Source organism: Tachyglossus aculeatus, chromosome 15 (genome assembly GCF_015852505.1).
Source record: "Tachyglossus aculeatus isolate mTacAcu1 chromosome 15, mTacAcu1.pri, whole genome shotgun sequence".
Lineage (NCBI taxonomy): Eukaryota > Metazoa > Chordata > Mammalia > Monotremata > Tachyglossidae > Tachyglossus > Tachyglossus aculeatus.
Window position 1 is genome coordinate 5954016 of NC_052080.1, and position 24740 is coordinate 5978755.

Here is a 24740-nt window from a genome sequence, read left to right on the forward strand (position 1 = left end):
TTTGGACAAGTCACTTCACTTTTCTGGGTCTCAGTACCTTATCTGTAAAAGGGGTATTGAGACTGTGAGCCCTATGTGGGACAATCAATCAATCAATCGTATTTGATTGCTTAACTGTGTGTAGAGCAATGTACTGAGCCCTTGGGACAGTGCAGGGCAACAGAATTAGCAGACACGTTCCCTGCCCGTAACGATCTTACAGTCTAGAGCGGGTCAGGGACTGTAGCCAACCTGACTAGCCTGTATCTATCCAGTACTCAGTACAGTGCCTGGCAAATAAGTGTTTATCAAATCCCATAAAGACCCAGCCTCAACCTCCCCAATGTTCTAAGTTTGAGGCTTCCTCACATTGTTAATGTAGTACGCCCAACCAAAACACAAGCTTTATTTTTTTTTCCAGGATCAGGACATGCTTTAGATGAACGTAGTTATATTTGTATCATATCAAAGATGTGAGAAATCTAAAATTTATGTGACTACAGGTTCTGCCTGCTGCTAGATAAACATTTCCTATTGCCAACTATATCCTCCTTCCCTAAGTGGGTAGAATTTAATTTTGAAATCTGATTAGAATAGAGTGCCAAGGAAAATCACGCAGGAAAATGGCAAGTGGTAAAGCACTGATGATGTCGCATAGGGTTTCTCTTTGACTACAATTATTTTCCAGAGGCATTTCTAAAAATAGAAGAAACCTCACGGGTGTCCAACAAGCATTTTATAAAGTTTGAATGGTCCCGGGATTGAAAGAAAACAACTTGAAAAAGTCAGCTCTCTATGCCTTTAGCCCCATCCCCTTCCAGATTTCATTGATCTGGTTTTGGAGAAAATGGAGCATTAAATCAGATTGTGAATGCTCTCTGTGGGTTCAGTTCATTCATTCCCCAAAGCATTGAGGATCATTACCCTTGGTTTAAATGTACTGCCTTTTCTCCAACTCAAAGAGCTTATCAAAGAGCTCTAGGCCTGCCTAGAATGGAGAAAGGTTGAAGTGCAGAGATCCTTGCAGATTGTCATTGTTCTGCCTCCACAGGTCTGATTTCCACTTTATTACCTTCAGATGTTCTAGTCAGCTATGAGGGGGATAGATGAATCTTGGTGCTCTAGAGCAGTGTTTACCCCAAGGGGTGGGAATGGGAGGGAGGAGGGACTCATGCAGGGGTCCGGAAAAGTCTGCCAGCATTTGGAGTTATTATGGGTAAAGCTGGGAGGGGGCTGAGGGATCCCGACAGAGTTTGGAGAAGCAAGTCCCGAAGGTGGGCGGAGGGATGGGGCTGGAGGAAGAGTAAAGGGAAAGGGGCATCATCATCATCATCAATCGTATTTATTGAGCGCTTATTGTGTGCAGAGCACTGTACTAAGCGCTTGGGAATTACAAGTTGGCAACATATAGAGACAGTCCCTACCCAACAGTGGGCTCACAGTCTAAAAGAGATGGGAAAGGAGGAGGAAAGGAGATGGGAAAGGAGGAGGAAAGGAGATGGGAAAGGAGGAGGGAAGGAGATGGGAAAGGAGGAGGGAAGGAGATGGGAAAGGAGGAGGGAAGGAGATGGGAAAGGAGGAGGGAAGGAGAGGGGAAAGGAGGAGGGAAGGAGAGGGGAAAGGAGGAGGGAAGGAGAGGGGAAAGGAGGAGGGAAGGAGAGGGGAAAGGAGGAGAGAAGGAGAGGGGAAAGGAGGAGGAAAGGAGAGGGGAAAGGAGGAGGAAAGGAGAAGGGAAGGAGAAGGGAAAGGAGGAAGGAAGGAGAAGGGAAAGGAGGAAGGAAGGAGAAAGGAAAGGAGGAGGGAAGGAGATGGGGAAGGAGGAGGGAAGGAGATGGGAAAGGAGGGAGGAAGCAGGCAGAATCCACTGGATTCTGGGGATCTAGATTGACCGTGGAACACGGAGGGAGGAATAGTATCCCAGCTCTGTCACTTGTCTGCTGGGTGACCTTGGGCAAATCACTTTACTTCTCTGTGCCTCAGTTACCTCATCTGTAAAATAGGGATTGAGACTGTGAGCCCTACATGGGACAGGGACTGTGTCGAACCCCATTGGCTTATATCCATCCCAGTGCTTAGCACAGTGTTTGGCACATGTTAAACTCTTAACAAATAATAATAATGATGGCATTTATTAAGCGCTTACTGTGTGCAAAGTACTGTTCTAAGCTCTGGGGAGGTGACAAGGTGATCAGGTTGTGCCACGTGAGGCTCACAGTCTTAACCCCCATTTTCCAGATGAGGTCACTGAGGCACAGAGAAGTGAAGTGAATTGCCCAGAGTCACACAGCTGACAAGTGGCGGAGCCAGGATTTGAACCCATGACCTCTGACTCCAAAGCCTGGGCTCTTTCCGCTGAGCCACTCTGCTTCTCCAAATGCCACGGTTATTATTATTAAACCCTCTCCCGCTCCCAATCCAATTAGTGGTGTTTTTTGAGGACTTACTATGTGCAGAGCACCATACTAAGTGCTTGGGAGAGTACAACAGAACAGAGTTAGCAGACAAAGTCCCTGCTTACGACGACCTTATAGTCCAAAGGGGGAGACAGACATTAATATAAACGTCAACCTCTCCGGGCTTCATTTCCTCATCGTTGGCAGTTAATACTGCCTGCCTCTACCTATCACAGGTGATGTGAGAATAAAATGAGAGAAGTAACATTAAAGTGCTGAATAAATGCTGGGTATTCTGCCAATGGGCCTCTGGAGAGGGCTGTGAAGTAGAGGTTGAAACTGAGGGCTTCAGTTTCCTCATGGTTGGCGTTTAATAGTGCCTGCCTCTACCTATCACAGGAAGATGTGAGGATAAAATGAGAGAAGTAACGGAAAAGTGCTATTTAAATACTGCGTATTCGGCAATCGGGCCTCTAGAGAGGGCTGTGAAGCAGAGGAGCAACCAGAGTGAGAGCAGGAAAGGGATTCTGAGAAAGAAGGAAGAAATCGGGCGGTTCCCCCAAAGTTTTAAGATCAGAGGGTTATAGAAATTAACCTCTACTGAGGGGCGTAAGATCACTTAGGTAAAAGCAATATACTTTTTTTGGAGGGCTGGGTGGAGAGCATTTCCCAAAGCCTAAGAATTTTCAACTTGGGGCTACCACGCTGACTCTGGTAAAGCATGCAAGCCACAGTGACTAATCTCTTGTATTGTAGTCATCATCATCATCAATCGTATTTATTGAGCGCTTACTATGTGCAGAGCACTGTACTAAGCGCTTGGGAAGTGCAAATTGGCAACATATAGAGACAGTCCCTACCCAACAGTGGGCTCACAGTCTAAAAGGGGGAGACAGAGAACAAAACCAGTCATAGAAATAGCACTCAGTGAGCGTCCACTTGATGCAGTCCACTTTACTGAACACTTGAGAAGTTCAGAGCAAAGCAAGGAGCTTCCACTCTGTCAGGCTGTGTGAGGCTCTTTTTCAGGAACATTTCCTACGGCCGTCCGATTCATCAATCGTATTTATTGAGTGCTTACTGTGTGCCGAGCACTGTACTAAGTGCTTGGGAGGGTACAATACAGTAGAGTTGTAGATACCATCCCTATCCCACAAGGCAACATGAGAAGCAGTATGGCCTAGTGGGAAGGGCCTGGAACTGGGACTCAGAGGACCTGGGTTCTAACCCTGCTCCATTATGTGTCTGCTGTGTGACCTTGAGCTAGTCACTTCACCTCTCTGTGCCCATTTCCTCATTGGTTAAATGGGGATTGACTGGTAACGCCACATAGAGAAGCAGTGTGGCTCAGGGGAAAGAGCCCGGGCTTGGGAGTCAGAGGGCATGGGTTCAAATCCCGGCTCCGCCACTTGTCAGCCGTGTGACTTTGGGCAAGTCACTTAACTTCTCTGGGCCTCAATTATCTCACCTGTAAAATGGGGATTAAGACTGTGAGCCCCACGTGGGACAACCTGATCACCTTGTATCCTCCCCAGTGCTTAGAACAGTGCTGTGCACATAGGAAGCGCTCAACAAATGCCATTATTATTATTATTATTATTATAGGACATAGACTTTGTCAGGAAGCGGTTTGGCTTAGTGGTTAGATTCCGGGCTTGGGAGACAGAAGGACCTGGGTTCTAATCCCGGCTTTGCCACTTGTCTGGGTGCCCTTGGGGTAGTCACTTCACTGGGCTTCAGTGACCTCATCTATAAAATGGGGATTAAGAATGTGGAATTAAAATGTGGGGCGGGAACTGCGTCCAACCTGATTAGCTTGCATCGACCCCAGCGCTTAGAACAGTTGTCTGGCACATAGTAAGCGCTTAGGAGATACCATAAAACAAAACAGACAAACCTGATGAGCTTGTATTTACCCCAGCGCTTAGCACAATGTGGGCTTTGGAGTCAGAGGTCATGGGTTCGAATCCCGACTCCACCACATGTCTGCTGTGTGACCTTGGGCAAGTCACTTAACTACTCTGAGCCTCAGTTCCCTCATCTGTAAAATGGGGATTAAGACTGTGAGCCCCACGTGGGACAAATTGATCACCTTGTATCCCCCCAGCGCTTAGAACAGTGCTCTGCACATAGTAAGCACTTAACAAATGCTGTCATTATTATTACTTGGTAAGTGCTTAACAAATACCATATTAAAAAGGGCCCCTACTACAGTCTAGAGGAGGAGCCTACGTGACCAGTGAGCTATTTTTCAATAACCTCAGAGGCGACCCTTTCTTTCAGGGAGCTCCTGAGCTTTGTAGCAAGCCCTTTCTCTTTTGGGAACTTCCTTTCCCCATTTCTTCCCTCTTCCCCTGTTCTGGAATATTCCACGGTGCCTTCCAAGGCGGGAATACGGAAACTACAGTCAGAAACCCACTGGCCCCGGTTGTCTTTTCATCCCACCCCCGGCCACCCAGGTCCTCCTGGAACGCCTTCAATCCGTTCCAAAGCCTCGAGGGGAATGGGAAGAATGTGAAAGAAAATGTTCCGTTCTCAGGCAGGCGGCCTGCCCGGCTGGCCGCGGGCCCACCCTTCCTTCTCCCCCACCCCCCGAAAACCCCTCTCTGAACCCTGAGGGTCGAGGGGGAGACCTCTCTCCCTGCCATTTGGGCCGAGCGGCCTGAACGCCCGCCCGCCCCAGGCCGGGCGTTGGGCCGTGCGGCCGACACCTCGTCCCCGGAACACCCGGGCTTTGGAAGAGCGCTCCCGTTGCCAACTGGCAGCCACGGGGGCCTCTCCGTGGGTGGCCCTCCGTCACCGCTCGTCTCCGGCGAAATCGGGAGAAAGCCGACGGCGGCCCCCGGTGAATTCCGAGGAAAAATCCCACGGCCTCCCCACCGCCGTCTCGCCCGGAGGTGAGGGAAGCGTCCGAGTGCAGGGAGGGGAAGACTGTCTCCCGGTCTCTTGACCGCCGTGACCCGCACCCCGTGGACTACGGGTTTGCGGCTGCCTCCCCTGGTCTCCGAACCCCGCGATCCTCCAGAATCCCATTCCCGGGAATGGGGCTGACCACCCACCGGTGCCGTCGGAAGAGAGGGCCCGGCCTGAGCCCGCGGGAAGGGACTGGAGTCAGTGCCACTAGATGGCACTTGAAGGACGTTGCATTAAGAGGATGGCCTTGATTTAGTGTGCGCCGCCCCTGAACATCCAAGGACTCACTTGGTCATTGGGTAATTGTAGTCTGCTGGCTCCAGGTGGATTGTTTAGGCTCCATTCCCTCATCCGACGCGTCTGCCGATGATGCCCGGGAGAATGGAATCAACGTAATGACGGTGTTCATTAAGCACTGACTCCGGGAGAGATACAAGACAGATCAGACTCATGGGACTCCATGTGAGACCGAGGGGAAAAAAGGACATTTTATCCCTGTTTTGTGTATGAGGAAATGATGGTATTTGGGCGAGTCACTTAACTTCTCTGCTCCTCGGTTACCTCATCTGTAAAATGGGGGTTAAGACTTTGAGCCCCCCGTGGAGCAACCTGATTGCCTTGTAACCTCCCCAGTGCTAGAACAGTGCTTTGCACCTAGTAAGCGCTTAATAAATACCATTATTATTGTTATTATATTAAGCGCTTAGTAGGTGTCAAGCACTATTCTAAGCGCTGGGGTAGATACAAGCTGGGGACCGTCTCTGTATGTTGCCAACTTGTACTTCCCAAGCACTTAGTACAGTGCTTTGCACACAGTAAGCGCTCAGTAAATACGATTGATTGATTGATTTCTCACATGGGGCTTACTGTCTTAATCACCAAGATTCAGCCTTTCCTCTCAAACGCGGACACTTCTGTGGAAACCCACACTTTTGCGACCGCTAGACGAGCACACCCTGTGTGAACCCAAAGCATCTGGGGCTGCTTCCCATAGCCCCTCTAGACCGTAAGCTCAATACACCTCTCCTATTTGTGTCCGTCGGCAGTGCTTCTGTTTGTATTTCTTGGGCGTGTCCTAGCGTAGACTGAAAGCTCCCAGAGGGCAGGGTCTTTGGTTTTCTTCGTAAGCCCTCCCTGTGCCCCATATAGTGCCCAGTTAAAGTTGTAGATTGTTATTCTCCCTCCCCGCTCTCACCCTAGGCTATAAGATCACAGTGGGCTGGGATCATGTCTATCAACTCTGTTGTTCTATCGTCTCTTAAGTGCTCTGCAGTACAGTGCTCTACGCGGGAAGCAGCCTGGCATAGTGGACAGAGCATGGCCTTGGGATTCAGAAGGTCATGGGTTCTAATCCTGGTTCTGCCACTTGTCTGCTGTGTGACCTTGGGCAAGTCAGTTCACTGGGCCTCGGTTACCTCATCTGGAAAATGCCGAACGCCCCATGTGGGGCAGGGACTGCGTCCAACCCGATTTGCTTGTATCCACCCAGCGCTTAGTTAGAGAGGAGCAGCGTGGCTTAGTGGAAAGAGCCCGGGCTTGTGAGAGGTTGTGGGTTCTAATCCTGGCTCTGCCACCTGTCTGCTGTGTGATTTTGGGCAAGTGATTTCACCTAGAACAGTGCTTTGCACATAGGAAGCGCTTAACAAATGCCATCATCATCATTTCACTTCTCTGGGCCTCAGTTACCTCATCTGTAAAATGGGGATTAAAACTGTTAGCCCCATGTGGGACAACCTGATTACCTTGTATCTACCCCAGCACTTAGAACAGTGCTTGGCACATACTAAGCACTTAACAAATACCATCATTATTATTATTATTACAGTGCCTGGCACATAGTAAGCCCTTAGCAAATAGTATTATTATTATTATTACAGTACCTGGCACATAGCCCTTAGCAAATAGTATTATTATTATTATTACAGTGCCTGGCACAAAGTAAGCAGGCGATAAATGCCATCGATTGTTTCACTTCAACTATCAGACTGTGTGTAAGATGGCAGCTCTCCACACCTGTCAACCAGCAGACCTCTGATTGATCCAGACTTTCTTTTGTGGGTTTGGAAAGGGAGATGGCTCTTGGCAGAGGGTTCCTTTTAATATTCATTTTCTTATAAAATCCTCGGAGCTCAAATTACACTTCCCTGGCCTTCTTCACTCTGGCAAGCCCATTGTGGTGCAGGCTGGAGGGGTGGGATTGCGGCATTGAAATATTAATAGTAATCCAAATATTTTGCTCTCCCACACATATTCAGCTTCACATTGCAGCAGACACAACACCCTCTCAGAGGGGGGGAAATCCTGGCCAGGTTGGCTCTGTTTTTCCACCCTTTCCTGTCCAGCTGTCAAGAAGAAACCACGTGTAACTTCTCCTCCTTTGGAAGCATTTAACCTTTCAGCCCTCGGTGTCTTTCTCCATTTATCAGATGTCATTCTGAGAGGCTTCTCTCCCCCCTCCTCCTCAATAGCTTGTCCATCCTGGGAGAAAAGGGAGATGCTGGAAAACAGGTCGGCCTAGTGGAAAGAGTATGGGCCTGGGACAGAGGACCTGGGTTCGAATGCTGTGTCTGTTGTGTGATCTTGGGCAAGTCTCTGCCAATTACCTCATCTGTAAAATGGGGAATAAGAGTGGGAGCCCGAAGTGGGCCATGAACTGTGTCTAACCTTGTAGCTACCCCAAGCACTTAATAAGGTACCTGGTATATAAGCACGTGAATATTATAAAACAAACAAACTGAGTCAGATAACCTGGGTTCTCATTCTGGCACTGCCACTTGTGGGCTCTGTCACCTTGGGCATATCATTTCTCTGTGCCTCGGTTTCCTTATCTGTAAAATGAGGCCTGAATACTACTTCTCCGTCCCTCTTAGTCTGGGAGCCGCACATGATACAGGGACTATGTCAGACCTTATTATCTTGGGTCTGTGCCAGCGCTTACTACAGCGCTTGGCACACACTATGCACTTAACAAATACCACTACTATTATTATTATTATCATCATTATTGCTCCAAATCTGGGCCTCATTTTTAGCCTGGAGTGATTTTTCTCTCTCTGTCTCTGCTCTCCTCCAACCCCTGCCATCTCTTGCCGTCTTATCTAGGCTCTGTTTGATTTTTCAAATAGAAGCATAGGATCGCAGTAAGTCAGAGTGGGAGAAGCAGGCAGGGAGGATCATCCCTTCATCAGCCCTTCCCTTCCCCTGTTCTAAAAAGCCGTGGTTGTGAGAGGGCCGATCTAGGTGAAGCAACATCTGCGGTGACCCAAGAAAGCAGCCGCTGAAGGGCTCGTTGACAGGAGATGAGCGGTTGTCAATTGAGCGACAACAGCACCTCTGACCCGAGTGGCGCGGGGGACCTTCGCAGGGATGGGAAGGGCTCCTCACCGAGCACGAATCAGGGGAGTCAGGAGACAGTGATACTAATTATGGTATTTGTTAAGCACTTCCTATGTGCCAGGCACTGCTCTGAGCACTGGAGTAGATTCATTCATTCATTGTCGTATTTATTGAGCGCTTACTGTGTGCAGAGCACTGTACTAATCAATCAATCGTATTTATTGAGCGCTTACTGTGTGCAGAGCACTGTACTAAGCGCTTGGGAAGTACAAGTTGGCAACATATAGAGACAGTCCCTACTCAACAGTGGGCTCACAGTCTGGAAGGGGGAGACAGAGAACAAAACCAAACACATTAACAAAATAAAATAAATAGGATAGATATGTACAAGTAAAATAAATAGAGTAATAAATATGTACAAACATATATACATATATACAGGTGCTGTGGGGAAGGGAAGGAGGTAAGGTGTTGGACTCAATCCCCGTCCCACATAAGGGTCATAGGGCCCCATTTTACAGATGAGAAAACGGAAGCCCAGAGAAGTGAAGTGACTTGCCCAAGGTCACACAGCAGACAAGTGGTGGAGCCGGGATTAGAACCCAGGTCCCGGGCCCTTTTCTGCCCACTTGGCCACACTGCTTCCAGTGTCCTCTTACACAGTGTAATGTAGTGATGTCAAGCATCATGCGGGAGCCCCTCAGGACCCTTTATCCCCGGGCCCGTGGGAAGGGGCCACAGAGGGACTGAGGGCCAGGGGTGAGGGGAGGCAGGGTGAGGAAGGTCTGGATGATGGGGTTGGAGAAAAGGTGGAGAGACCTCTGGCATGTCGTCACCAAAATAAGAGGTTTCCAAATATCACACCTCTCTCTACTTCTTCACTAAATTGGAGTGTGACATCTTAGGGTCGCCCCGAGCTCAACGGCAGCTCTCAACAATCTTTTCCAGCCAACATGTATGATTTCTATGACCTTTTGTAATCCTTGCGGAGACTCAGGGTTTTCTCTTCCGTGCGTCATGTAATTTAAAGGAATTAAAGTGCGATAGTGGAAAAGTCTTCCTGAAGTTAGGAATGAGTATCTTGGTATGTGGGTGTAGCAGTTTAGATGAAGCAGTGTCAAGGTTTTCAAAGAAAATTTGCTGGTCTGGAGGATTTTTTTAATGGTAAAAGAACGTCCAGCTCTGCACACAGTAAGCGCTCAATAAATACGATTGAGTGAATGAATAACAGTTCCGCCCTTCTTCAGAATTGCAGTCCCCACGACTCCATCCTCCACCACCTGAGAGACAGTTCTACCAAGAGCCCCTAGACTCTCCTTGTCAGAAGTCATGGGTTCAAATCCTGGCTCCGCCATTTGTCAGCTGTGTGACTTTGGGCAAGTCACTTAACTTCTCTGGGCCTCAGTTATTTGTAAAATGGGGATTAAGACTGTGAGCCCCCCGTGGGACAACCTGATCACCTTGTAACCTCCCCAGCGCTTAGAACAGAGCTTTGCAAATAATAAGTGCTTAATAAATGCCATTATTATTATTATTATCCAGCACTTAGAACAGTGCTTTGCACATACTAAGCGCTTAATAAATGCCATTAAAAAATGGTATTAAAGTACTTACACTGTTCTAAGCACTGGGGTAGATACAGGCTAATGAGGTTGGACACAGTCCCCTTGCGTGGGATTTGCAGTCTAAATAGAAGGGAGAACAGATATTTAATCCTCTTTTTGCATCTGAGGAAACTGAGTCACAGAGAAGTTAAATCAATCAATCGTATTTATTGAGCACTTACTGTGTGCAGAGCACTGTACTAAGTTAAATGACTTGCCTGAGGTCATTCAGTAAGCGGTTGGCCGAGTCAGGCTTAGAACCCAGGTCCTGTGACTCCTGGGCCTGTGCTCTTTCCATTAGGCCACACTGCTTCTGATTTACTTTAAATGATGATTTACATAGAGTTTACAAAATGCAAGCAAATCACTCAAGGTACAGTTGTCCTAGTATTAATATTCTGAGTACAGTCGTGAATGCTCACCCTTTTTGAAGCTGCAAAAAATAACCGATCTGTGGTGATTTCAGGCTGAACCAGTTTTAAAGATGGAGCTTCAACCTCAGTTGAGCAGAACCCCATCCCAGACGGAAGAAAGTAGCCCAATAAAAAAGGTGAGTCAATCAGGCTTAGCGTTACTGCTGGAAGTCTCTCTGGAGTCAGTCAATCCCTTGTATTTACCGAGCATCTACCAAGCACCAGAAACCAACCTGAGCACTTGGGAGGCAACAGCTAAAACAAGGTAGGTGTTCCCCCTCCTCCAGAGGCTTACAAATTAATGACAGAGAGAAAAGAAAGTGCTGATAGGGGATGAAACATTATAAAGCAGGAAGCAGGATAAGAACACGACGATAGATAGCAGCTTTCATTTTCAATCGCTGAAACTGATGTTGGGTATTATATTGCTAAAAGACATCGTTTTATTTCCCAAGGTCAAGGGTGTGTAGTGAACCAAGGTTGGGGCTTTGAAATGCTGACAATTCGTCAGCCCAGAGCACTTAAAAAAATAAAAAATAAACTGGAGGAGGAGGATTTTTGGAGGAGATTGTTTTACCCGGAAATGTGGCCATGGTGTTTGTCAATTGGTGGTATTTCTTGAGCGCTTACTGTGTGCAAAGCTCTAGACAAAAAAGAGTTTTGGGCGATACAGTGGAGTTGGTAGGCACGACCCCGCAACACAAGTGTTTGCAGTCTTAGAGGAGATAGACGTTGAAATAGATTACAGTTAGGGGAAATGGCAGTGTGAGGATAATATGTGCATAAGTGGTTTGGGGCTGAAGGTGGAGTGAATATCAAGTGTTTAAGGGATACAGGACATAGGCAACACGGGGCTATCTTAAACTCTGGGCAGGGAACATGTGTGGTACACCTGTTTTACTTCCCAGGAGCAAGTAGAATGAATTGCCCTCCTCAAGTGCTCTGTCAATTCCATGGCTGCTGCAACTGCTGCTACTTAGGTTGCCGTGAGGGGTTCAGAAAGAACCCCGTGTAATGAAAGCATTCTTCTGCCCCGACCGTATCGATGCTTATCCTGATCAGTGATACTTTGGGAGCTCCTGGTGAGTGTCAGGGTAAAACACTGGGGTGCCTCTTCCTTCATTCAGCCCCCAAAGTCATACAGTGTCTGCCAGAGGCCTGGAGCATCGTGGCTCACTCTCTTTCCCCTCCACTCAAAACGGGCAGCTGGGAAGCATCACGGGGCAGTCGACCTCTCTCCCTGAAAGCGTTGCAGCTCTGGATTTGGCGCCGGGTAGGGGTTGAGAGGATGGGGGAGGTGAAATAGGTCGATCCTCCGTTCGGAAATGAGCGGGGTCGACCTGCTGCATTTACTGTGTGCAGAGCACTGTACTAAGCAGTCGGGTGAGTGCAGTGTAGCAGATTTCGTGGACACGTTCCCTACCCGCAACAAGCTTAAAGCAGGGAAACTGGAAAAATGTCCTTCCCCGTGATCACAGCTGAATTGGAGTCCAGACCAACCCAGTGTGTTCAATTTTAGTGCTCTGCATATAGTAAGCACAGAATAAATACCATTGATTCATTTAGAGTTTGGCGGCTGCTCACGAGACACCAGAATCTTCAGCTCCTGACAAATCTGCCGGCTTCCTTGGGTTGAAGCGGGTGTAAAATTTGTACCCCAAAGCCCATGCCCCCTGCTTCGTGTTCCATTGTCGGGGAAAGAAGGTGCCCCCCATGGTGTCATTTTTAGACCCAAGTCAGCCCACGAGGCAGGACCTGCTGAAAATGGACGGGGCCCCAAGCCTTGCCGTACGTTGTTTGGGCTGGACTGTTCTGTCACAAAGCACCCAGCAGTAATAGTAGCGGGACTAACCTTTGAAGCTCTTGGAGAGTGCATTTATTTATAATAATAATCACTATTATGGTATTTATGTGCTTCCTCTGTGCCAAGCGAAGTAGTGAGCACCGGTACAAGTTAATCAGATTGGACACAGTTCCGGTCTCACATGGGGCTCACAGTCTAAGCTGAAGGGAGAACAAGTTTTGAACCCTCATTTACACATGAGGAAATTGAGGCCCACAGACGTTAAGTGACTTACCCAAGGGTCACACAGCAGGCAAGTGGCAGAGCCAGGATTAGAACCCAAGTCTTGTGACTATCAAACCATACTGCTGCTTTTTAAGTTTCTATGTGCTTGGGGATCTTCACACTCCGTTATAGCACTTCTCTTTATACCCTATTACTTCCTTCTGCATGTAATTTACTGTAGTGTCTTGCCTCCCCTGCTAATGTATATATGTTTGTACATATTTATTACTGTATTTATTTTACTCGTACATATTTATTCTATTTATTTTATTTTGTTAATATGTTTTGTTTTGTTGCCTGTCTCCCCCTTCTAGACTGTGAGCCCGCTGTTGGGTAGGGACCGTCTCTAGATGTTGCCAACTTGGACTTCCCAAGCGCTTAGTACAGTGCTCTGCACACAGTAAGTGCTCAATAAATACGATTGAATGAATAAATAATGATTATGCTACTTGATAAGTTCTTTTTATGTGCCAAGCACTCTTCTAAGCTCTGGGGCGGTTACACGGTAGCGTGGCTCAGTGGAAAGAGCACAGACTTTGGAGTCAGAGGTCATGGGTTCAAATCCTGGCTCCAGCAAGTGTCAGCTGTGTGACTTTGGACAAGTCACTTAACTTCTCTGGGCCTCAGTTACCTCATCTGTAAAATGGGGATTAAGACTGCGAGCCCCCTGTGGGACAACCTGATCACCTTGTAACCTCCCCAGCGCTTAGACCAGTGCTTTGCACATAGTAAGCGCATAATAAATGCCATCATTATTATTATTATTATTATCAAGGTAGTTAGGTTAGACACAGTCCCTCTCCCACTAGCGCTCACACTCTTAATCCCCGTTTTGCAGATGAGGTAACTGAGGCCCAGAGAAGTGAAGCGGTTTGCCCAGCAGACACGTGGTGGAGCCGGGATTAGAACCCATGACTTTCTGACTCCTTTCCCCGTACTGTATCTACTAAGCCACGCTGCTTCTCCCTGCTAGAGACTGTAAGCTCTTGGAAGGCAGTAATTGTGTCTACTAACTTTGTGGTACTCTGCACAGAGCGAGCTCCCAATAAATCCCATTGATAGCTTGAATGACTGATTGATTTTTTTTTTTTATCACTGTATCCCCACAGGACACGCCGCATGCTCCGCCCCCATCGAAGCCCATCCGGCGGAAATTCCGGCCCGAGCACCAGGCGGTGGACAAAGCGGAGCATTCTCCCACCACGGGAAGCACCGGCCCTTCAGCCCCACCGGCGAAGCCACATCCGACCGCCCTAAAGTAAATGCCAATGATAAGCCAAAGGAGCGTCTAGAAAGTGCCTTTCTCCCCTCCTAAAGGTGCACACGGGTGGACCAACTGTGAGAAAGGAGGTTTAAAAATCTGTGCTTTCCCTTCAGTTCCCCCCCATAGACGCTTCTTTGGCCTCTCTTCTTCCCTATCTCTATGGAAGGATGCACCGTCCAGTTGTGAGGAGACTCTGTAAGCTAAAGGTGACGGTCGCGGTTTGCACGTATCATTTACAATGTTCGCTAACCCGATAGTAATAGTAATTTTTGTGGTGTTTGCTAAGCACTCACTATGTGCCAAGCACTGGGGTAGATATAAAGTAATCAAGTTGAACACTAGCACAGTATCCAAGCAGCGTGGCTCAGTGGAAAGAGCACGGGCTTTGGAGTCAAAGGTCATGGGTTCAAATCCTGGCTCCGCCACATGTCTGCTGTGTGACCTTGGGCAAGTCACTTAACTTCTCTGAGCCTTAGTTACCTCATCTGTAAAATGGGGATTAAGACTGTGAGCCCCACGTGGGACAACCTGATCACCTTGTATCCCCCCAGCGCTTAGAACAGTGCTTTGCGCATAGTAAGCGCTTAAATGCCATTATTATTATTATTATTATTATTATTATTATTATTATTATTATTATATCTCACCTAGCCTCTCCTGGGGGCTCTTTGGATTCTGTTAGTTCATCTGGGCCTCTTGGAGTAAGCTGCTTCACAGGAAGCAGAGTGGCCTGGGTTCTAATTCTGTCTCCATCACTTGCTTGCTGTGTGACTGTGGGCCAGGCACTTAACTTCGCTGTGCCTCTGTTTCCTCAACTGTAAAATGGGATTCACTACCTATTTTCTCTCCTTCTTAGACTGTGAACCCCATGTGGGACAGGGACTATGTCCGACCTGATTAACTTGTTTCTTCTCCAAGGCTTAGAGCAGTAATTGACACAAAGTAAGCACTTAACAAATTCCATTAAAAAAAGAATAAGTGCGGCATTCTGGGGGCAGACCAGGAGTAGCGGCGGCGTCCACGTGTACACGGGCATGATGCACTGTACTAAACACTTGAGAAAAACAAGAAACTTACATGCTAATGGAGAAGGAGAACATAAAAATATTTATAAATAATTAGAATAATTGAACGAACAGCCATTGAATAAGTTCAGTGCCTGTTCTTCCTCCAGCATAGACTGTGAAACCTGAGTGAGAGGACTGTGTCTGACCTGATTAACTTATATGTTCTCCAGAATTTCGAACAGTGCTTGACACCTAATAAGCACTTAATAAGCACGATACTAACATTTAGCCAAATGTTTGTACCTTCCCAAGTGATGAGGGTGGATATAAGGAAATAGATAAATACCAGAGGCGGCTTATCAGTTGTGAGAACTTGGAAGTTAGGAAGTGGTAGCCAAAAAGAAGCAGTTCAGCCTGGTGGATAAAGCTGGGGCTTGGGAGTCTGAGGACCTGGGTTCCAATCCCAGCTCTGGCACGTGTCTGCTGTGTGACTTCGGGCAAGTCACTTCACTTCTCTGTGCCTCAGTTCCCTGTTCAACCTGGTTAGTTGGTATCTACCCCAGCGCTTTGCACAGTGCCAGTATACCCAGTGAGCACTTAACAAGCACCACAAAAAAAAAAAAAGAAAAGGAAAGGTCCTTCCCACCACAGTTCAGTTCTGGTCCTCTTCTGTCCCACTCTTCACGAGATCCTGCTTCTAAATGATCCATCCTCAAGTGGTAAGGTTGTGGTAAGGGGGTGTCAGAATTCCCCAACTCCTCTGGGGCTTTGAACACCATTTCCTTTCATGTCCCCAGAGCCTTTGAGTGGAAATCCTGTCAGGGGCCAGGCCTGTTCAAACGTCCCTCCTGCTTTTTCACCACTCTTCGGCTTGAGCCCCTGCTGCGCTTTGATGCAGGTTTATAACCGATAGGAAGAGTACCTCCAAACTGGAGGCAGTGGGAGTGGAAATCTGGCGGGTTCAGGGAGAGACTTTTGTCTGTAATCCGCCTGCCCGATCAAAGCTGTGTATCCTGGTTCCTTCCTGGGATTGATGTCACCAAAGCGGTTGACTCTTCAACTAGTTTAGCGAGGCTCTTCTGAGTGGCATCTCCTTTTTCCTTTGCTCTGACCTGCCAGGACTGCCCCAAACCAGTCTAATCTTGACTGTCTCTGAGATCCGCTAAGTCCTTGACTCTGCGCGGGCGCACACATGTGAATTTGGACCAGTCAGATCCCCTTAGTTCAAGAAAAATAAATCTCCGCAATCTGTAGATTCTGGTGGGGTAAGCAGGGATTTGTGGTTTGGGTGGATGGATGGAATCCCAGTCACGAATGATGGACAGTCTATTCCTGAGGCATCAGGGACAAGAACTTGCATGCGGGAATTGAGAACCGATATCACCATTCATTCATTCATTGTCATATTTATTGAGCGCCTACTGTGTGCAGAGCATTGAACTAAGAGCTTGGGAGTGTAAAATTGAACAAACTGACACTTTCCCTCCCTTCCTTGACCCAGTGTGTGGAGAGCAGGGTGGTTTCTGGAGCGAATCAGGGTCACTTGAACCGTTGGATAAAGTGAGTCCTCTCCGTGTGCCCTCAGGGTGGAACTGGATCAGTGGTGTTTTGGTTCTTGGCCTCAGTTCGTAGTACCCCGTTAGACTCCTTGTGGCAGGGAGGGGGTCCCTGAACCCCACGTGAAGCATCATGAGGCCACAGGGCTTAGCAGAAAGAGTCGAGAGCCAGGGAGTCGGCTTAGCAGAAAGAGTTGGGGAGTCGAGAGCCGATTCTGATCCAGCCACTTAGACTGCTGTGGGACCCAGGGCATGTCGCTTATCCTCCCCTGGCCTCCGTTTCCTCATCTGTAAAATGGGGAAAATAAGCCTGTCTCTCCCTGACTCTGAGATGGTGAGCCTTTTGTGGAACTGGAACTGAGTCTGAGCTCATTATCCTCTGTTTACCGCAGCGGTTAGCACAGCTCATAGTAACCACTTAATAAATACCGTCATAATAATTTTGGTGCACCATAATGATAATTATTACGGGCCAGTTTGCACATGCCTAGGATGACATCTTCTGTGGGAATTACAAGTCTTATGAATATTTAAGAGAATCAACATCCCCCCCCCGCTTCTTCACCAAAACCTTAGAGATCCTGGGGGGGTGATGGTAGGAGCTAGTCTACACTGCCCAGGAACCACCAGTACCTTAAGGGGCCCTGGAAGTTGTCACAGCTTTTGGGGTCGTGTCCGCCTGGCTTCTGGGGGAGACCCCAGGGCAGGCTTGTTACTTGTCATTTCCAGCTGCAAGTTCCAGCAGTGGCGGAGGAATATTCCACCAAAGCAAGCATCTCAGAAAGCAGTGATTGCATCAGAGCTCAATAGACATGATTGATTGATCGCGTACCTTTTGGAAAACAAACCCAATAACTTGCACGGGAAGGAAGAGCTCAGGATCAGGCCTCAAGAAATGTCGATCAGTTGCCTGGTTGTGGGGTCAGTGGCTGGGGAGAACTCTTTAATAAAGCGGCTCTCAGACCCATTTGGGATTTTTGTTGGCAGCCCTGTAGAGCGGTTCGTCTGGTATATGCACCCTCTGTGAAACTGAATCCAGCAAGATAGAGTTTTTTCTGTTGTACTTCACCTCTTCTTGCTCCTTTTCCCTTCCATCTCCCCCTTCCTTCTTCCTCTTCTCCCTCTTTCTTCTCCCTCTTCCCTCTTTCTTCTTCCTCTTCATCCTCCTCTCGCTTCTCTTCTTCCTCCTCCTCTCCTCTGCCCAACTCCAGGAAGCCACTGCGGTTCCAGCACAGCCCAAGAAATGGGAACTTGGAGGCGGATAATCAGAGGGGAAGAGAGGAGTGGTCGGTTCAAGTCTGGTCATTCTGGAGGGGCCAGGTCCGAGACTGTTCTAGGCTGGAGACTTCAGGCAGACTGTCCAGATCAATTGGGAGCCCAAACCAAAGGGCTGAGTTCTCTGCTCTGGCAGAACTGATGCTGCCCTCCTATCCTACCATCCTTGGCCTGCTGGAGAGGACTTGAACATTTGGCTCATCCTGGGGCAGACCGAGTCTTCCCAGAGTCCCTGCAGCCCACATGACCAAGGGAACTGGCCCCACCCCTCACTTCCAGGAATCTACATCTATCTTACTATCAATCAATCAATTAATCAATCAATTGTATTTATTGAGTGCTTACTGTGTGCAGAGCACTGTACTAAGCACTTGGGAAGTACAAGTCAGCAACACATAGAGACAGTCCCTACCCAACAGCGGGCTCACGGTCTAGAAGGGGGAGACAGAGAACAAAACCAAACGTACTAACAAAATAAAATAAATAGAATGGATATGTACAAGTAAGATAAATAAATAGAGTAATAAATATGTACAAACATATATACATATACACAGGTGTTGTGGGGAAGGGAAGGAGGAAAGATGGGGGAGATGGAGAGGGGGACGAGGGGGAGCCACCGTACGCTAGTGGTCGAAGCCCCATTGGACATGAGTCTCGATGTCAGCCAGTCTAAGCGGCATTGAGGCATCTCTCAGATGGATCCTGAATCCCTTTCCTTGGGATTCACCTCATCTGTCGCTTAAATTGCAATCCAGCCAGCGGGTCCTTTATCCCCCTGACTGGCAATGAAGGCACTCAGCACAATGCATGTTGGTAGCATTCTGCATATCCTTTACAGACCCTCAGAGTTCCCTGGAGGGTCTTTAGAGAAATGGGCTTTGAATCAGCAGTGGTCCTTTCAACCAGAACAGGCTATAAAGCCCAGAAACCCCCTGAGGACTGCCGTTTGGGCTGGTCAGCTGGAGAGGAAAACCAAACTAAGCGTCCCCTTCGGAGGAGAGGTCAGTCTTTCTCATTCAGGGGAGCAACGGGGTCAAAGGAAGCAGCGTCGCGGCTGCTTGGGCGAAAGCTGGCCTGTGGCTCAACAAAAGATTGAAACTCTCCGGCTGTACATTAGAGTGCTGCCCAGGAACTCTCAAATGACACACACACAAAGTTTTCAGGCAATTATCCCTCCCAAAGAATGAAGAGAAAGTAATGCAGGTTAGGTACTGCAAGCAACCTTGCTTTGAACAGAACCTTCTGTTCTCCTTCAGTCTCGCCCATGGGGTATCATTGGGTCAGTGGATTCTATTGCATATTCTAAGGGGCATTCCAGGTAATGTGATTTGACAAGGAGAAGCACTTATTGGAATGTCTTGCAATACATCAAAGACCAAATATTTGAAAAGGCCCAAATTGTGGCTATTCTTCAGGATATGAAATGAGAACTCTTTTTCTTTTCTGAATAGCCCATCTGTTCCATTCGCTTCTTTCAGTATATTAGATTTTCCCTTTATAAATCTGCAGGGCTTTTTGGTTCCTATTATTTATTTATTTTTTAAGATACGCTCGGGATTTAAAGCCAGGCGGGGCGGCGCACGATGCGTGCGGACCGTTCACTCCGAAGTTTGGATTGAAGGGTTTTTTGTGTTTACCTTTCTGGCAGACAGTCATCCAAACAGAAGAAGGCGATTCAGACGGCTATTCGCCAAAACAAAGAAGCCAATGCTGTGCTGGTCAGGTTGAACAGCGAACTCCAGCAGCAACTAAAGGTAAGGAATGCATTGAAAATTGGCATTACAAGGGTCGACTCAAGCGGTTAGTATAATGCTCAGCTGGCGAAGGATCTAGTTGTTCTCTCAGGGCTAAGACCAGAAGCTTTGTTCTCGGCCTCTGTCAGAGGTGGTCAGTGGAGCTCCTCTGGGTTCAGGAGCGAAGGTGGCCTAGTGACTAGAGCCCAGGCCTGGGATTCAGAAGGGCCTGGGTTCTACTCCTGACTCAACTACGTGTCTGCCGTATGACCCTGGGCAAGTCACTTCACTTCTCTGGGCCTCCGTTCCCTCATCGTAAAGTAGGGATTAAGACCGTCAGCCCCCCTGTGGGACGTGGATTGTGTCCAACCTGATTAACTTGTATCTGTCCCAGTGCTGAGAACAGTGCTTGGCACATAGTAAGTGCTTAACAAATACCACTGCTTTTTTAATGGAACTGTATGGGAAGTTGAGTCACTTAGCGGTAAATGTCCAGAGAATTGACATCTCAAACCCAGTGAATAGAGAGTAAGTCCTCTTGAAGTTTCAAGGCTGTCTGTTGTGGCGTGGGGAATTCTTTAGGGTGGTGACCCTCGCACTGTGGTGTGAATGTTAGTGGAATTTAGGGGCCCAATGACTTTGCCCCCTGTCCCTCTGCCGAGCTTTGGGAGTTAGGAATGGGTGGTTTCACACCTCCACAGTTAGTAATGATACTTACTGAGTGCTTGCCCTGACTGTTAAGGCATTGCGGACAGGGAATGTGTGTGTTTATTGTTATGTTGTCCTCTCCAAAGTGCTTAGTACAGTGCTGTGTGCACAGTAAGCACTCAATAAATACGATTGACTGGCTGACTGCTACACACTGAGGAGAGGTACAGACACGACTGATGAATCACATCAGCCCCTAGGTTGTGGAATTGCACTGCTTAGGCTGGGCTAGATAGGTAACGGAATGGGGAATAATGGATTGCAAACAGCAGAACCGACAGGCCAACCGTGTCAAGACAGGAAAGTGGTCAACTCCTGGTAATTTGAGAAGATATCTGGGCGCTGTTTGAAAACGTTCGACCATTTCGGACTGAAGAGCAACGTGACCTAGTGAACAGAGCACAGGCTTGGGAATCAAGAGGACCTGGGTTCTCATCCCGTTCTGTCACTTCAGTTCTCTGCCCCTCAGTTACCTCACCTGTAAAATGAGGATCAAAGCCTACCCCGTCCCTCGCACATTTAAACCGTGAGCCCTGTGAGGGACAGGGATTGTGTCCAACCTGATTATTGTGTGTCTGCTCAGCACTTTGTACCGTGCTTGGCACACCGTAAGCACTTACAAAGTATCGTTAAAAAAAAAAGGGAAGTTTTTAAATGGACCTGCCTGATTTTGTAATGTAAGAAAATAATGGACATTCTGGGAATTTTACATGATTTTTCCCATCATTGTGCTCCCAATAAGTCAAAAATATGTGTGGGCTAAGCACTGTGCTAAGTGCTAGGGAACAAATAATAGTGATGGTATTTAAGCACTCACTATGTGCCGAGAACCGTTCTAAGCGCTGGAAAGAAGATAAGCAGAATGGACACCGTCCCTTTCCCACAAGGGGGTCACCATTGTGTAAAAAGGAGGGCATGTATCCCATCCCATTTTACCAACGGTGAAGTCAGTGCCCAGACTAGTTAACTGATTTGCTCTCGGTCACTCATCAGGCCTGGAATTAGAACAAGCTCAGTCCCATGATCTTTTTATCCACAATTCCAAGGTTCTTTGATGCAGAGACATGGGGAAGGGTGGAATGGTGCCTTTAATCGGCAAGAGGGACTGCCTTCAAAAGGGACATCAAGTGGCCCTCTTCCCCTCCCGTTGTCAGTCGTCTTGGAATGTCTTGGTTTCTTCTTTATCTCCTCCGTCTGCCTCTCTGTCCTTGCCCCGCTCTCCGTCCCTGTTTAATCTGATCAAGACCTCGCTAGTCTGCCTTTAAGTCAACAGAAACGTGGCCCGTCCAACCCATTGCCTTGAGGTGACTTAAGGTGAGGTGATGGGAGCTCATGGAAACAATGTCTTCCCTGCTTCGTTCCCTCTTTTCCCTCTCTCCCATCTGACGCAGGAGGCGCACCAAGAACGGACGGCCCTGGAATCGCAGTTGGACCAGCTCCGCCCCGTCACCGTCTTGTGACCCGTGGGGTTCGCTGAGATCACCTGAGTCCTTGTGTCGTCACACTGTCCACTCCGCGCCAGCACGTTAATCCTGGCATCACCGGCTCACCGTGTCGGAGGAAGCGAGCGGCGGAATGTAATATCTCTCCTTTTTTAAAAATTTTCACCCCGATCTTGCCGGGGAGGACTCGAGCAGATTTTTCGACCTGCAGCTTTAGGCGAGACGGGAGTCTCCGGTCATCAAGCCACTCCCAGCTCTGCTCTGGGCCAGAAAGACCTCCTGCTCACTCGCTCATCACCCTAAATCAGTCCTAAATCCTAAATCAATCAAGTTAATCCCGGCTCAGCCATTTGTCCTCTGTGTATGTCCTTGGGCAAGTTACTTCACTTCTCTATGCCTCAGTTCCTTCAACTGTAAAATGGGGATTCAGACTGTGAGCCCCGTGTGGGACAGGGACTGTGTCCAATCTGATGAGCTCGAATCTACCCCAATGCTTAGTACAGTGCTTGGCGCGTAGTAAGCACATAAGCGCTTAGTACAGTGCTCTGCACACAGTAAGCGCTCAATAAATACGATTGATTGATTAACAAATACCATAAAAAAATCCTTGAAGCCCATCGATAAATCGATTGCACTATTTATTTAGGAGGTGCCTGATGTATACCACATCTCCCCATTAATTCAAGATGCTCCCTTTATATTTGTGTCTGCCACTCAAATATGTGGGGCTCCTGGATTTTTTTTCTTTTAATAGGGTTATCTTGAGGCATAATTTTTATGGGGAGCAAACGGAAGAGTGGAAGGTAATTTAGAGTAGGGTTCTCTCCACTGCTCCCACATGCCAGATAATTGTCTTGATGGTGCCACTGAATGATGGTTCGCTTAGAACTAATAATTATTTTCGCTTTATATTAAGCCGCAAAGACTCTGTGAAAGCTTAAGTTTGGAAACCAGCAAAACAAAAATGAGAGCCTGTTTAGACTAGTTGAATTGATGAAACATTTTTCTTTTCTTTTTTTCCTTCATCTCGCTGTGTCGTACCCAAAACAGGAAGAAGTTAGATGTGGTTAATAGGAGCGAGCCGTGCCTATAAAATAAGCCGTCAGTTCTTTTTCTTCTACTAATTGTATTTCATTTAGATTGCGCCTGTAGAAATTGTGGACCGTGGTTCGTTGCACAGCTTGGGTGCCCATCCGTGCACCCAGGTGAGAAAACATGGTGTTTCTGTGGGAGATGTAAATGGTATCCACTGAGGAATGGCTCAGTTCTGCCAGGGATAGGAGGGCCTGACCTGTCTCCTGCAGGCCTGGAATGATGATGATGATGATGATGGTATTTGTTAAGTGCTTACCATGTGCAAAGCACTGTTCTAAGCGCTGGGGAGAATACAAGGCGATCAAATAAAATAAATAAAGCAGACCCATAAGTCCGGTCCGCAGAGCCCTCTGCTGAAAAACGTTGAGATGCTCCTTCTCCTCAGCGGCAGCGGGATTTCTCCGCTGCAGTAGCCGCTGAGCACCTCCACTCCCCGTCTCCTCCGTGCTGGGAAATCCAGTCCTAAAGTGATAGATGAAGGCTTGGGAGGTCTGTTACCGGGGAATGAATTGTCCCTGCCTGGAGAGCAGGGAGGGTTTTTAACTAATTTACAGTGGCAAAGTGCCCGACCCGTTGCTTGGTTTCTTCCTCTCTCTGGGGACCAGTAGCAGGACGTGGCCCTGAGGAGGGTAGGGTCCCTCCCCAAGGTGGTTGGGGGCAGGGGGCTTTTGCCTAGTGACTGACCCACCCCAATAATAATAATAATAATAATAATAATAATAATGATGATGGTATTTGTTAAGCGCTTACTATTTTAACAAGAGAAGCAGCGTGGCTCGGTGGAAAGAGCACCGGCTTTGGAATCAGAGGTCACGGGTTCAAACTCCGGCTCCGCCAGTTGTCAGCTGTGTAACTTTGGGCAAGTCGCTTCACTTCTCTGTGCCTCAGTCACCTCATCTGTAAAATGGGGATAAAGACACTGAGCCCCCCGTGGAGCAATTGATCACCTTGTAACCTCCCCAGCACTTAGAACAGTGCTTTTCACCTAGTAAGAGCTTAATAAATGCCATTATTATTATTGTTATTATTATTATTATGTGCAAAGCACCGTTCTAAGCCCCAAGGGAGGCAAGTGTGATCCAGATAGAGCTCGGTGCTTTGAACCTTGGAGTCCCAGATTCTAGCCCCAGCTGTTTGACCCTGAGGAAGTCACCTAACATCTCTGGGCCACTGTTGCTTCATCTGTAAAATGAAGCATTCTACATGAGGCGTTTTAAATGAGGCATTAAGATGACCTGCTGTCTCCTTTACTGTGACCGATCTGATGATCTTGCATCTACCCCGTGCGTGGTACATAGTAAGCAGTTAATGAGTCCCCTCATGATAATTGTTACTGACAATTAAGGTTGAGGCTTGTACCTACTTGAGAGTCAGTTGGAGGTTGTTGTGAACATCTGGGTACTGTTCAGAACTGGAATGCGAACACACACCTCGATCGATTGCTTAAAACTTTGTACATTTCCCTCAGTCAAGACTTTAAACCCATGTTTTTTAACAAGATATATAGTCCTTTCCTAAGTTTCATCCCTTTCTTGAAGCAGTTAATCCACCTGTGGGACTTTTCATATTTTAACACATCAGTCAATGGTATTTGTTGAGCACCTACTATGTGCAGAGCAGTGTACTAAGCGCTTGCCAGAGTACAATATAACAGAATTAGAATTAGCAGACAGATTCCGTGCCCATAAAGAGCGAACAGTTCCTACAATCCACTTGGACTCCATTCCTGCATTCTTTCTAGAAGTTAACTTTTCCCGTAGGAGGTCAGTGATTTATAGTTCTCTTTAATAGAGCTGAAGTAAATGGGAACAGTCTTAAAACTCTGGTTTCCTTCTCTGGCTCCTTACCGCCATTTACCACCATCTGCAAACACCAGAAATTTTCTCTAATCAAATGTGTCCTGGCCCTGTGGTTATTTTCCAAACAGATACTCCTTTTCCCTCTGGTGAAC

General features: G+C 47.7%; 1 protein-coding gene across 1 annotated transcript in view; it reads left to right on the top strand.

The window, feature by feature from the left end:
* REPS2 (RALBP1 associated Eps domain containing 2) overlaps positions 1-22090 on the top strand; it is a 107600-nt gene extending 85510 nt beyond the window's left edge. The window contains exons 26-29 of the mRNA XM_038757119.1: positions 10692-10775; positions 13816-13964; positions 19460-19565; positions 21644-22090. Coding sequence (XP_038613047.1) covers positions 10692-10775; positions 13816-13964; positions 19460-19565; positions 21644-21712 — 408 coding nt within the window. The 3' untranslated portion in view covers positions 21713-22090. The remainder of the gene's footprint in view (positions 1-10691; positions 10776-13815; positions 13965-19459; positions 19566-21643) is intronic.
* The last annotated feature ends 2650 nt before the right edge of the window (positions 22091-24740 follow it).